This window comes from Argiope bruennichi, chromosome 5, assembly GCF_947563725.1.
Source record: "Argiope bruennichi chromosome 5, qqArgBrue1.1, whole genome shotgun sequence".
In the NCBI taxonomy this organism is placed as follows: Eukaryota; Metazoa; Arthropoda; class Arachnida; order Araneae; family Araneidae; genus Argiope; species Argiope bruennichi.
Window position 1 is genome coordinate 62,459,307 of NC_079155.1, and position 15,299 is coordinate 62,474,605.

Here is a 15,299-nt window from a genome sequence, read left to right on the forward strand (position 1 = left end):
GCTTAAGCACTTTCAGTATATATAGCTTCCCGAAAGAGCATGGCATTGCATAGAATTCTCCATATCAGCTCCTAAGGGAAATAGGGACATAATACTTATTTTCAAGAATCTTTTAATTATTCATTAAAGATTTCTACAAATCTCTTTTCCAGTATGAAACTAGCATGGAAAGGAATTAACATAACAGATTTCTAAGAATATTGTTCTTTCATCATTTTTCAAGCATAACTGAAGCAATTACAGAATTATATAATGCATAAACTACCAGTTTTGTAGAGAAATGTTTACTTATTTTTTCCTTTTAATCATCTTCTGCTACGCTCTCAAATCATTTAAATTAATAAAATGTCAACCTATTAAAAATTTCCTTCAATAATGAATTCTATTCATATCCACTACGTTACTGAAATTTGTTTCACCGATTCACAAGTGAGATTAAACTTACTTGTAATTAAAATATTTTGAAGGAAAAAATATAGTTTGTTTTGTTACAGCTAGAATAAAAATTACTAGAAAAGATTAAATGAAACACAAATCAACAAATACAATAATTTTTTTTTTTTCAATTTAAGTTTGCAAAATTTTATTCTATAAAATATACATTGAAATACTTGTATATGTGATTCAAAAAATTTACATGCATAAATTAAGCAGAACTGGAAATCATTTAAATAACCACACATTGAAAAAAAAAATAAGAACAAAAAAAAAATGCAATAGGCGTAACTGCTATTAGTGTATAAATTACAATTAAGTGATATTTTTCTTAAAACATTTAACAAATATTTTCACATACTATATATTTATAATTGCTCAAACCTTCTATACATATTTTACATCAGAAATATCTTAAGAACACAAATTTTCAGCAGTAACATATGTACACTTAAAAACATTGATGTTATCAATGAATGGAGCATCAGTTTTAAAACAGGATTTATGCTTGAAATCTTGATGATTACCACCCTTCAGATCTCAGACTGAAAAATACAAATTAAAAAGCACAGAATCTTAACTATAATTGTTTAATATCAAAAGCTGAAGACTTAGCAGTTGCTAACACAACAGTCAGTTCCAAATTAGCAAGCACAGCTGTCCGATCTAGGTGTCTGTTCATTTGTAAGCTTAATTTGATCAGGAAATTCATTATACAGTTCTACTTCTGTCTCTTGTGCTAGTGCATTTTTTGCTACACATTGGAAAGCTTGCTCCACATTAATAGCTTCTTTAGCTGAGGTTTCAAAGTAAGGAATATTATTCTTGCTCTGACACCAAGCTAATGCACGCTTTGTGGTAATCTGTAAAAAACATTTATAATTTTAATTTATGATTAAATAATCAGACTAGAAAAATAATAGAATCTCAAAATTCTCTTAAATTCTTCAACAGTTGCTTTGTTAACTGTTTCAATATTGTCAACAAAAATAATAAATAAACCTCATTAAATATATTTTAATTTGTTAAATTTCACAGAATTAATCTCATTTTTATTTAATCCTTAATTAATGTTTTATTTATAGATTTTTCACTACCTTCACAATTATAGTTTGAACCACAGAATTTTCCTTTTATTTCAATAAATAGGAAAAGTTTGAGTTTTGGTATAAATATCTCTTTCTTCCCAAGGTTTTGATAAGAAAAATAGATAATATTCTGCTCAACAGAGTACAACTTATTGAAGAATTCAAATGCATGCATTTTAAGCATCAAAATAATTTTGTTAAAAATCAGATTTACTAAAAACTAAAAGTAACTGTTAAAAATATAAATTTTAAAATAAAATGCTACACAAACTTACAGATCGATTTTCAAGATCAATTTTGTTGCCAATAACAATGAAGGGAAAATTATCAGGATCTCGAGGTCCAGCTTGAATCAAAAATTCATCTCTCCAACCATCTAGTGACTTGAAAGTATTTGGTGCAGTAACATCATAAACAAGCACTGCACAATCTGCACCTCGATAGAAGGCTAATCCAAGTGACTGAAATCTTTCTTGTCCAGCTGTATCCCAAATCTAAAAAAGGCCATTTAAATTTGTTGTCTTAACAAAAATTAATTATACACTACATAAAAATAAAGATAAATATTATCTAATGTGTAAATATGGAGTAGAATGCAAGATTATGAATATAACTAAACACAAAATTTCTCTATTCATGAAGAAGAGAATTATTAAAATAATAAATACTGTAAAAAAGATTAATCTTTTGATCTGATTCACTAGACTAGCATATCATCTTGAAGCCATTTAAAAATTATTTTAGAGCTTACTAGATAATTTTAATTTGTGACAGATGGCAATTTTAACATTTGAAACAGCACTTTATTCTCTAGATTTCTACATCAAACCAATAGGATGATAATTAATGTCAGATTTTAAAAAGTACCAAACTTAAAGGTATGATAAAATGTGGATAAGATCAGTTTCAAACTTATAATCCTAATTCCTAAGTAGAAATATTGATAATAATTTTAATTAATATCTATATCCATTCAATCCATATTTAATGTACTCAAAAACAAAATAAAATTCTGGGTAATAGTGTATTTATAACAAATTGATACTATTTGAAGACACTAAGTTTTAAATACTAGTATTTGTGTATAAAAATTTAATATTAAAAAAAAAACAGGAATAAAGTATCATTATATTAAGGAAATCTTTCTACAATCCAAGATTTGAAGAAATATTAAGCAATTTAGTCCTCCTAGCTTAAGTTAATTTTAAACTTGCATTTTTACATTGTATGATTGCTTTCATTTCTTAAATAAAATATTGAAATTGAATTGACTGTCTTTTCAACTTTTTTTCTATACTTGGCACATTTCTGTGCTAATTTTAATTTTTATCAGAAAAAAAAAAAAAAAAAAAAACCTTGATTTTTTTTAATTACATAAGCAAATTCTTTTTATGACAATTTTACCATTAATCTAGTTACATATTATTACCATAAAATAAAACTATGTTTATGAACGTTTATCAATAATTAGCAAGTAAATTAGAAATTACTCTCCTCTCCCCCAAAAAACTAAAAATATGCAATTCTACAAGAATTAATTCTTACAAGGAAAGCAGCAATGGAAATGCAAATAAATAACTAAAATAAAATATTTAAATAAATATTGATAAAAAAACAAGTAATGATTTAAAATTATTTCACAGCAAAATATTTCTAATTTTAAGAAAAAATGAACACACACTCACGTGCATTCTGCATTGCAATCTAAACTACAATCTAAACTATTTACAAAATTATCCTGAAAAGTATGAGTAAAGACAGAAATTGATACTTCATACACACAACATTAAAAATAAAAAAATTATACATCAATATGAAAAACACTTAAGATACTTTTAAAGTATATTTTACAATATAAATTCAGGTTCATGTTTTTTAAATTATAAATCTTAAAATTGGTTTTGTAATTAGTATTTCTTTCAATTTTTCAAAGGCATTTGGCATTCTTTAGTCCAGATGAACTAAATCCAATTTTTCAACGATTGTTTTTAAAATATTCACCATTTTTTAATTTTGTAAAATTTTAGTAAAATATCTTAAATTTCAAAAATTTTAAATTAACAGATCTCCTAGACACAAATTTCAACAACTACTAATAAAGAAAGTGTGTGTTGATACTCTACAGGTCAAGTCTTTTATTAAGCATGATGCATAATTACTTTGGAGTGCGAAAATGAGCACTTTTGAATTTTTAAGAAAACTGCAAGTAAAAATTTAATTTTTAAAAAAAAGCAAAATTTTGGCTTACTCCATGATAACTTCCAAAAATATTACAACATAAGAATTATTTTTACATTTTAAAATTATATATATATATATATTCTTTGATAAAAAAAAATTTTTGCCTCAATTTTTTTTTTCTTCTATTTTTTAATCAATTTTTTCAAAAATATTTTATACAATATATTTCATCATTGAAATAAAATTTGAATCATATACATTGTTGCTGCTAGCATTTCATGTTGGTCTTCTAAAAAATATTGTTAATATTGTTACAAACCTATAATATTGCTACCCGGCACGAATAGAGTCATCGTAAGAAAGACCGTTGTACGATCGGTCCTGTACGTGCTGAGATCAATGAACTTAGAGCTTGGCGACAGACTTGGCGAGCATTTGGCGGCTTGGCGATAAATTTGGCGACTAAATGGATAATACCAGAAAGTTCAAGAACTTTCACGATCCATCCACTAAGACCCGAGATACAGCCAGGTACGCCCTGATTGGTCTGAAGACTCTAGCCCCGCCTCCCGGAACTATAAAAGACGGGCACTCAGAAGCTACGTCGTCGTCTGCCCTGTGTGGGGATATGCTGCCAAGACTAATCTTAGACTTATTGAACGCTAGCAAAATAACTTAATTAGAAATTTCTGCAATATGAAATACTACATGCCCAATACAAATATGTACTTATGCCTAGACTATCCCCCTCTTAAAAAATTCATTAAAAATCTAGCCACTAATTTCTTTAAAAACATGGATAAGAATGAAAATGAAGCAATAGCTAAAATCCCTAAATATAAACCATCTACAAACTCTAGAAGACCCCGTAATATACTACTTTAATTTATCTCAGCCCCTTAGTTTTTCTTCCTAACTTTTATTTTTTCAAACTCAAATTATACTGTATCTCAATAGCCAATTCTAGCCCACAAGCAGTAAAAACTTACTAAGCCCAACGGCAGCGTACACCCCCCTTCCCACCCTCACCCTAATATCAGACAATCACAATGAGTCCTGACACTCGTCATCTCCAAATTTCGTCGAAGACGGCCACGGCAAAGTATAGACAGCAAAGCACTGTGAAGTCTCTCCTTACCGGGGATAAGCCCCGTCAACCCAACCATCAAGCTACGTCGTCGTGTCGTGTGTATCGGAAGAAGTGGTGTGGACCGTCAGAAGTTGTGTGTATCGTCAGAAGGCGGCGTGTGGTTAGCAGGCGGAGTCGCCGACACGTAGAGGTCTTGGAGGATTAGACAGCAAGCAAGCTGCTAAACTTACAATTAAATGCGCTGAGTAATTACAATTGAGTGGCGGTATTTGTTGTAGAAGAAAAAATTTTTGTAACATTTGGTGTCAGGAGTGGGGTTAGTCGGACTTTCCTATGTATGCCTTGAACCAGAAAAATGGATGAAAAATTCGCATTGTTACTTGCCATGATGGCAGAGATAAAGAAAGGACAAGATGAATTGATAGCCGGATATGAGAAAATGAAGAACGAATTCAAGATAGAAATTTTAGAAGATAAAAGTAACAAAACCGAAGACGTCCATGATATCACAGAAGAAATTGAAGGAAACAGCGAGAGCCAAGTGGAAGAAAAGACTGAAGATCGAATGGAGACCGGTGTCACCGAAATGGAGCTTAGCCATCCGGAGGATGAACCGAAGTTCAATGAGGAGATGCACGAACAGGGAGACTGTCAAATATCTGCAGGGCTGAAACAGGCTTCTCCGAACGAGTCCCCTGAAGTGGAATCGAAAGTGCAAACACTTGGGGATGGAGAAGGTGAACTCTGTTTGGACGGGTCTGTTAGTGGCGACCCGTGCTCGATGCCTATGAATGCAGGTGTTAAAGAGACCCTATCTGGGCTGGATTCATCCCGAAGGTCGATGGGACAACCTCTTAGCAAGCCTCTTAGTAGCTCCTTGCAGAGTGATACGGATGAAGATTACATGCCTGGTATCGCTGATCCTTGTGGTCTCCACCTGGACTTCCTTCAAGAATTCGGCTTTGCGGTGGATTTGCAAAGGGGTGTGATGCAAATAGAAGCCGAAGAATCGCCTGTGTATCTGGTCAAGCTACGTCGTCGCAAAAGGACCCTTCCCGCAAAGACAGATGCGCTCTTCAGAAGTTCCTGTATGGAGGACGGCGGACAATTCTCGAGTGTTGAGAATGGACCGGGAAAGGGTGGACGTATTCCCGTGAGAGCTCTGCCGACAAAGTTGAATCCCTGGCTTTCAAGTGGACTCCAGTGGGCACTGTTGGACCTTCCTGATAGTCGATTGGTTAGATGGAGGAAGTTCAAAATGACCAACCGACCATCCTGGCAAGAATTCGTTCCGGAGAAATCCGTTGCAATACGATGTTTGGCTCCATGGGATATCCTGCATTTTAAGGAGCGGGATCAAGTCTGGATGTACCATCCGAAACAACGAAGAGATCCGTGTCAAAAGCATTGAGAAGGTTCGGATGGATCGTTAGTCGCCGCCAAATTAGCGAATGATGCCATCTTCGAAAGTGCGGAAGTCGCCAAACGCATCAACATCATCACATCGTTCGGAAGCCTACGCCAGCTGCTGGATTGAAGTGGACTGCCGGGACGTCCGGGGAGCAATGTTACAAACCTATAATATTGCTACCCGGCACGAATAGAGTCATCGTAAGAAAGACCGTTGTACGATCGGTCCTGTACGTGCTGATATCAATGAACTTAGAGCTTGGCGATAAATTTGGCGAGTTTGGCGACTAAATGGATAATACCAGAAAGTTCGAGAACTTTCACGATCCATCCACTAAGACCCGAGATACAGCCAGGTACGCCCTGATTGGTCTGAAGACTCTAGCCCCGCCTCCCGGAACTATAAAAGACGGGCACTCAGAAGCTACATCGTCGTGTCGTGTGTATCGGAAGAAGTGGTGCGGATCGTCAGAAGGCGGTGTGTGGTGAGCAGGCGGAGTCGCAGACACGTAGAGGTCTTGGAGGATTAGACAGCAAGCAAGCTGCTAAACTTGCAATTAAATGCGCTGAGTAATTATAATTGAGTGGCGGTATTTGTTGTAGAAGAAAAAAATTTTGTAACAATATAAATTTTGAAATTTATTGCATTTACAATTTAGATTTAATTTCACAAGTCAGCAATAATTAAATTTTAATAAAATCAATTTAATTTTAAGCAATGCTACATTTTAATATAATTGGATGCATAAAACTATATTGTTCTTCTTATCATTATTGTTGAGGAAGATAAAGTTTATATTGAGTAATTAACTTGCACATTTAACAAATTACGATAAATATTCAGAGTAGACAAAAAATTGCAATGCTTACATGAGATGGCAAAAAAAATTAGAGAGATGAATTATGTAATGAATGAAACTGTATAAAGCTTTTAAAATAATAGACGTCGCATGACTATCAAATTTGAAATTGGTTGAATTGGAAATACTTAGTTGAGTAAGCCATCAAGAACATCTAAAAAAAATATTTAACAGAAAATTTTAACAAATATAAATCTGAGCAAACCAGTTGATTGCTAAAGAGGGCCAATACTGAATAAATCAATTCGGATATTAAAAAAAGATTAAAATATTTGTCACTTCTAAACATTAGCAGTCTAAGGCTGTTCTTTATGTGCCACTAAAATTTTTGAAGTAGATGTATACTAATTACTTATTTTGTCTTAATAATTTTTTATCAATATTTCTTTAGCACAGGTCCATACATATATTATACATTTCAAATTGAGTCGATGAAACTATTTGAATTTTCATCACTCTTCTGATAGATTTGATGGTCTTGTAAAAAGTAAAGAGAAGTAAAAAGAAACTTGGCCTAAATGAAATAAAACATCAGAGATGCATTAATTCAGCTGGATTCATCTTGGAGCAGAAAATTTTCACTAAAAGCAGCATAGCTAAAACATCAGTGAACATAAGTTATTAAAGCAACTGAAGTAGCAATGGAAAGATAAAACAAAACAGAGAAAAATAAATTTAAGCACTAAGTTCTTCTGTTGTGGTTGATGGCTTTGACATCCATTGGGTTGCATCTTATATAATGCTAGATTAGGGATATTGGGTTATAGTTTCCAATGCAATAATCGTTGATAAGAAGTCATAAATCAGTTTATTATTAAAGTTGAAATTTTAAGGCCCTTTTCAGATAGTAGTTAGTATTAATGGTGATAGTTTTGTTAATGAATATAGAAGAAAAATACAATGAAAGCTTTGCTAATAGGAATGTCATAGGAAAAAGAAGGCAAAATACGAGATTAGTACCATTTCAACAATTAAGAAACAGGATTTATTTTCTATTTCTAAACATCATAGCATAATAATATTTGAGGCTCAATTCATCCATTTTTATTTTTAAAATTTATTCTTAATTTGTACACAAAAATATGTTTAGTATCGTTACAAAGTTTATTAATATAAATTAAGAAGTGATTTTTTAAAAATTTATTAAAATCAGATGAAGAAAGATTTGTTTAGGTAGCGGTTAAAGCTATAGTTTTTACATATTGAAAGACATGGAAAGCTTGTGTGCACAGAAGTTAAAATGAAGTTTGAATTCAAATGAATAAAAAATAGTTAAGTTTAAAAACATACATAAGCTGTTCTTCCATTTTTAAATTGGATAAAAAATAATTAATTGACACATTTTTTTACTGAATTTTTAAAAAATTAAACAAAAAAAAAAAAAAAAAAATATAGGTTAGGTACTTTGAACATTTTGACAAAACAAAAGAATGCACCAAGATCCCCAATAGAAACCTTCTGCCTTAGTTTTCAACAACGGAAGGAAATCCAGCAAACCTGCGTATTAATGCCACTGCAGCTACAGATTTGGCCCTAATGTGCCAATAAAGACCAATCCTAATGTTCGCACACAGTTATCTTTTGGATTCCATGCTGTCTTGTTGTTTGTTGATTTTTGATGCCATTTTTTACAAAAATGCATCTTTGGGATTTGCCAAAAACAGAACAAGATGCAATTTTATTTTTTCAGGAGCAAAATATTTTGCAAAAAAAAAAAAAAAAAAAAAAAAAAAAAAAAAAAAAACCCTGAAAATGTACTAATTCCAATGACATGAAACTTTATTTTGGTAAATGTATGTTTTAGAAATGTAATTTAAGACAGTGTGATCAGCAAGTGGAACTTAATTTTGTTCAGCTTTGAGATTCATATACTGCTGGTATGAGGAGTTGATGTCGATTAAATTTTGTGAAAAGCAACTTGATTGAACAAAGTGTTTTGATTTTAAATAAAGTGTTTTATTCTATGATTTGTCGCAAAAATTTTAGGTGTAGATTGGTGGCACTTAAAAACCACCAAATCTGTAGCTATGGTGGCGTTAATACGCAAGTACCAACATTTTATAAAACATTGAAAATTGTTTGAATTTCACTGTAACAATTTAATACATTGTTAGAAATCAGGCAAGCATATACATACACACACACACTTAAAAAAATTGCCAAAATTCAGAAAAAGATTTTTTTTTAATGTTGAAAAATAGTAATATATATATATTTGCTATAATATTTCTGGATGTTACTGTAAGAAAACACTAAAATTCAGTTTAATTTTTAAATAATTAGAATTCTAATTAAAATTTTTAAAAAATCTTTTTGAGGTGTATATTTCTAATCTCCAATGTGTATACATGTCACATTTTGGTAGCAGCATGTCAAATACCCTGGTCTGTAGAATGCCAACACACACAATAATCTTTATTAATAGTATAGATTAGTCATCTTTTGCAACTAGCTAATTTATCAAGATCAATGGTTGCAAAAAATTTCAATTAAATAATTTGTGAACCAAGTAACTTCTTGGTGTTCGAAGTTTGATAGACATATAACTCGTACTATTTTAGAAATTTTGCATCATTCTGTTCATTGAGCTATATATTTAATTTATTGTCAGTCAATATCTTTATATCATAAAAAGGCGCAGCAGTATTAAAATGAATAAATAAAAACTTTTTTTACCGTTACTTAATTATGAAGTTAAACCATTATTGCAAATGTAACAAAATTTCAAGAATTTTATTTAAAGCATTATATTGAAACTTACTCAACTTTTAAAAAGAAATCAAATGCTACATCATGATCAAAGGGAAAACAGTAGAATGAAATATTAGTAGTGATAATGAAAACGATTTGAGTTTCACTTAAAATAATGAACCATTTTAATATATATATTTAAATTTAATAAAGAAATATTTGACATCGATGAAAAGAGAGCTTTTTGAATTTTCAGATGGTATAAAAAGAATTTTGTGCTGTAATATTTTTAGGAGTCCCTGAGAAAAATGCTAAAATTTTTCTTAATTAAGAATTAAAATTTCAAAATAATGATAATCCCACCAAAAGGTCCATTCCCACTTTCCAAAATATATATGTGCAAGAGTAATCAAAATATATTGTTTGGTAATTCTTGGTCAAATAATCTAACCAGTATAGCTAATACACACAGAGCTTTCTGATTTTTAGAGATATATTGTTTCAAAATAATATTATATATGTTAGGTCAATATGTTAACAGGTTAAGAGGAATAAGTATCGTTCATTATAATAAATCAATAAATACATTGGCCATAATATATATAAGTACTAAAAAAAAAGATTCATTGAGAATCATGATATGAAGAACAAAGGATGCTAATTTTAAATTCAAAAGCATGCTGAACAAGAAATAGATTAATTAAAAATTTTATTTCATAAACTTAAAAAGCTAATATTTTAGGTGATATTAGTAGATTCTTTATAAACAACAATAAAAAAACATAGTTACTAAGTCTTTAATAAAAGCCTAAGTGATTTTCAATGATAAATTGGAATATTCTGATAACTTATACTGTTAGTACAAAAAGAAATAGAATAAAGATTTCCCAAATAAAGAATGCTTAATTTTGTAACCAAGCCTTCTTTAATAATTTTAAGCATCATAAGTAGGGATTGCAATACCGGACCAAAATTTCAATACCGGTATTCGGTATTTTTAAAATCGTAATACCGGGATACCGGTTTTAATACCGGTATTAGAAATTTTAGAAAAAGAAAGAAAACACAGGTGTTTCTTTGTTTTATTTACCAGTTTTGTTAGAGAGTGTAAATGTCACAAAAAATAATTTATAACTTATAAATTATAACAGTATATAATTACAAAAAAGTAAAGAAACATCTTATTTATTTAAATCACAAAAAAAATGTAAATATCACTATTCAGTCTGTGGTACTATTACAAAGTTTTGAAATGTGATCTTAAAAAACATAATGCATCCATTGTACTGTCATTAAGCCTGAAAAGTAATTTTGTGTAAAAATTACTTTTGTGTAAAAACGCTCTTTCGGCATCTACGCTAGTTGGTGGTCCTGTTAGCAATGCGCGATATATTTCCAAGTATTTATCTCTAAATCCCTTATCTTCAAATAAAATAAATCGATTTCTCGTCGGATGATTTTGGATATAGCTGATTTCTGTATTGTATTTTGGTTCGTTTAAATTTTTTTTATTGATCGCTAATTCTAATTTTTGTTCAAGAGACAATTCCTTTTCACTATCGATAGTAGTGACATAATCTTCGATAATTGAACCGAATTCTTCTGAATGTGGATAAAAAATTTTAAGAAAATTTACTATAAACTTAATCAGATTTGAATTATTTTCTTTTCTTCTTTTTCATTTTTAAAATCATTATAATTATGTAAATACCAAAAGACATTTTCTATTTCGGTATGCCTATCTTCTGTGCGATTTTTCAATGTAATATATAATTCTTCAGATAGTGATGTGTGCTGTTCTTTCAATGACTGCAACATGAAATTTATTGTTGCATTAGCTGTTAATAAATTAGAATCTCTCCGACATAATGACTCAATCGTCAGTTTTATTGGAAGTAGAGCTGATATAGTTCTGGATATTAAGTCGAATTCACTATCTGAAAAATTAATTTATAGGTTTAAGTCGATTATTGCTTTTGGATTGGATTTCTCAGTTTCAAAAATCGTTCTATCATTAGGAGCAAACTGTTCCAACGTGTTTTAGAATCTATTAACATATATTCTGTTTTATTTTCAGTTAGTATATATTTTTATAGGGGAACGTTTAAATATCTGAACAATTTTTCGAACTTCCTATAAATTATAGGAAGCATTTCTTGATAGCTTAATATTTCATCCTCATTAGAAATATCTTCTTCAACAATTACATTGTCATTATCTTCATTGTCAATATCACTCTCACTCTTACACTTTTCAAAGTTGGAATCCGAAATTTCTATATCCACAGTATTTGGATTCTTCTGTTCTTTATTTTTTTGGTATAATACATCTATTACTCCTAAACTTTTTTCATAATTGTTGCTCCATCAGTCGTTATGGTTACAATATTTTCTTTCAGGGATAATCCATGTTTCGCTAATATAGATTTAAGCAATTAATTAAGCCATTAATTAGCTAATTAATTTCGCCCGTTAGGAAGACATGAAAACCAAAACGTATACTATTTTGCTATGTTTCGCGATACCTGAACAGATAGTGGAGACAATTTTAAAAATTTCTAGTAAATACCGAAAAACCGGTATTTAAACTTGTGAATACCGCTATTACGAAATTGTACAAATGGCTCGAAATACCGGTATTCGGTATCCCAATCCCTAATCATAAGTATTTAAATCAGAATAATCATAAAAACTATAGCATTTTTCAAGCATTTCATTAAACTGAAAAATCTCAACTTGTAACAAAACTGAATGTATAATAAAATATTAGTGCTTGATCAGACAGATCCTTGGACCATAAAGAACCAAATTTAAGGGAAATATGCTTTGGTAAATAGAAATACCAAGGAGCAATTTAAAAAAAATATCTCTAAGTAAATATTGTATACAAATTTGACATTTTTGTTGATAACTGGGAAATATAAGCAAATAATAATAATTTTCACATAACTAAAAATTTACAAAAATTCCTTTTTTTAATGAATCAAGGTACTTTCTTATTCTACTGCCCTCAGGGCTTATTTGCTGATTTTTGGATTATCCCAAGATTGCAGCTATGATTTTGGCAAACTCGAGATATTGCAAAGATTTTGGTGAGATATTACCATTCACATCTTGAATATTAGGCATATGAATGTTGGTAAGGGTACATAAAAACAAGAAAGTAATAATAAATTTAATCATACAATTTTTAACAAATATTCTTATGCAGGATTTGTAAAAACTATTCAACAATGGTACTGAAATTTCAACTGTTTTTAAAAATATTTAATTATATACTTTTCTTCCATCATTTAATGAAGATTATGTGAATTTTTTTGTGGGGTCTATTAATAAAACCTACTAAGATATTAAGCTATGAATCTATTAATTTAACATTACTATTCTTTCATATATTTATTAGCATGTCTCAACCCATTGCAGGCAATTAAACATTTACATATAATTTAAAAAAATTTATCAATATTTTAATATTGGAATTCTATCACATTTTATAGAAAAAATAAGAAACTGATGTTACTGTATTATATAATATGCAGTTAAATACATAATAATACAAACAGTTATGTTTGCAAGCAAATGTGACTTGACTACCTATGAAAATTCAAATGTAGTAAACAGAAAATATGAAAGGTTACCAAAATAAGACAGCTTAAAGGTCTATTAAAATTTAGATACTTAAACATATCTTATTGAAGAAATCATGAATATGAAATTAATATATGAATTATGAATATGAAAAGATTTAAATGAAATGAAACAACCAATATTCTTGGTGAACTAGCTAATCACCCAATTTAGCTAAGTAGAAGAAGAAAAAATTACCTGCATTGTGACAAGTCTATCATCTACTCCAATTTCCTTAGTAAGGAAATCAGCTCCAATAGTAGCCTTGTATTGGTTGGTAAATCTTTTATTTACATACTGATTCATGAGAGATGTTTTCCCAACTCTAAAAATAAAACAATATTTCTATATATTTTAAGAAATGCATTTAAAAAAATGAATAAATTTTCATTGCAAATGAAACAAATTAAACAATATTTCAAACTGACATACCCACTATCTCCAAGTATGATTACTTTCAATAAAGCCTTTTTTCTTGCAGCCATGTTTCAAAACTGTGCAAAGTGGGAAATAAAAACCAAGATAAAAATGCAATTCTCAGAAAAACTAAAAATTAATAAGAAAATGAAATACTTTCATATAAGAATTTTAGAGAAAAATCGTTATGAAAGTGAAAAACAACAGTGAAGATTAAATAGTAATTTACACATTAATTTAAATATCTTTATATTTTTAAAAATTATTGAAAAATAGAAAATAATTATGCAACTCTTTGAAGCCAAGTAGTTTTTCTGACTTACAAAAAGATGCGAATTTAATATTTTATATTCTCTCAACAGCACTTTAAGTTGTAAGTTAATAAGTAAATTTCAGCAATTTTCAGTCTTAATTTTCTTATTTTAATCACTCTGAACTTATTATAGAATAAGCTATCTCAAAAGGAAATCATGTAAAATTTCTTTGAAAAAGAAACTGAAAATGTTTAACTCTGCAAATACAAAAATGATAAAAATGATGCAAGTCTAGTTCTAGTTTTCACTATAAAAAAAAAAAAAAAAAAAAAAAAACCTTTTAAATTCATTTATACATTGTAAATTTATAATATTTTTCCGGAATTAAAGCAATGATTTACAACTAAAATATTCAGTAAAACACAAATACTAAAAGATACTATTGCAATAACTTAAGCTAAAAAGATGAAATAAAATTGAATAATCCAACATTATATTTTTTGTTGAGTTTTTAAAATAGAGAAATAAATCGAATTTTTCCTGTCATATCATACAAGTTTGAAAAAAATATATAATTTTTTTTAAATGTTATTTTTTTGACACTGGAAGAATTGTAATTTTCTGAATTAGAAATTTATCAAATAATTAATGGATACTTTCATAAAATTTAATTCCTTCAATAAGCATTTAAAATTCGATAAATAATTTATCAAAATTTAGATAATGAATACGATTTAAATAAATTTTTATGGTGTGTAAAAATTGAAATAAAAATATTCCATTATGTAAGATAGCTTTAATACATAAAATCTTACAATATCCATAACAATAGGGAAAAATAAAATTCTATTTCAAAGAAATGTTTCCTGTTCCAGGGACATTGTTAAATATTCAATACAATAATTGAAGTTCATTAATATTTAAAATAAATCATTACACTTCGTTATCTAAAATTTTACTTACAATTAAAAACGGTTAAAAATCAAACCTCCCTCTTCACGAATATCTACGCACAATTTTAATTAAGTTACTACGTTAGAAATCAAAAGCATGTAATCTATAATATGTAAATACATTTCAAGACAGAGAAGCGCAGTAAACAACACATGACCATGATGAACATCATGTGACATATGGTTACATTTCTTTTCATGTATGATTATTTCTCAACATACATTTAGTTTTAAATGATCCTTAGTTCCAATTATAGTTGCATCTACTCACATCAATTTGATATGTTTGATATG

General features: G+C 29.2%; 1 protein-coding gene across 1 annotated transcript; it reads right to left on the reverse strand.

The window, feature by feature from the left end:
• Nucleotides 1–658: 658 nt before the first annotated feature.
• On the reverse strand, nucleotides 659–15,170 carry LOC129968159 (ras-related protein rab7-like). Its single transcript, XM_056081980.1, has 5 exons — nucleotides 15,016–15,170; nucleotides 13,814–13,875; nucleotides 13,580–13,706; nucleotides 1,799–2,017; nucleotides 659–1,298 (listed from the first exon to the last, which is right to left on the reverse strand). The coding sequence occupies exons 2-5, from the start codon at nucleotides 13,864–13,866 to the stop codon at nucleotides 1,080–1,082; spliced, it is 618 nt and encodes a 205-aa protein (XP_055937955.1). The 5' UTR covers nucleotides 13,867–13,875; nucleotides 15,016–15,170; the 3' UTR covers nucleotides 659–1,079.
• Between the last annotated feature and the right edge of the window lie 129 nt (nucleotides 15,171–15,299).

Coding starts and splice junctions, on each gene's coding strand:
- LOC129968159 (XM_056081980.1), bottom strand. CDS start 13,866: ATGGCTGCAAGAAAAAAGGCTTTATTGAAAGTAATCATACTTGGAGAT. Junction 13,707..13,813: donor ATCATACTTGGAGATAGTGG/GTATGTCAGTTT, acceptor TTTTATTTTTAG/AGTTGGGAAAACATCTCTCA. Junction 1,299..1,798: donor TTGATCTTGAAAATCGATCT/GTAAGTTTGTGT, acceptor TGTTTTTTACAG/ATTACCACAAAGCGTGCATT.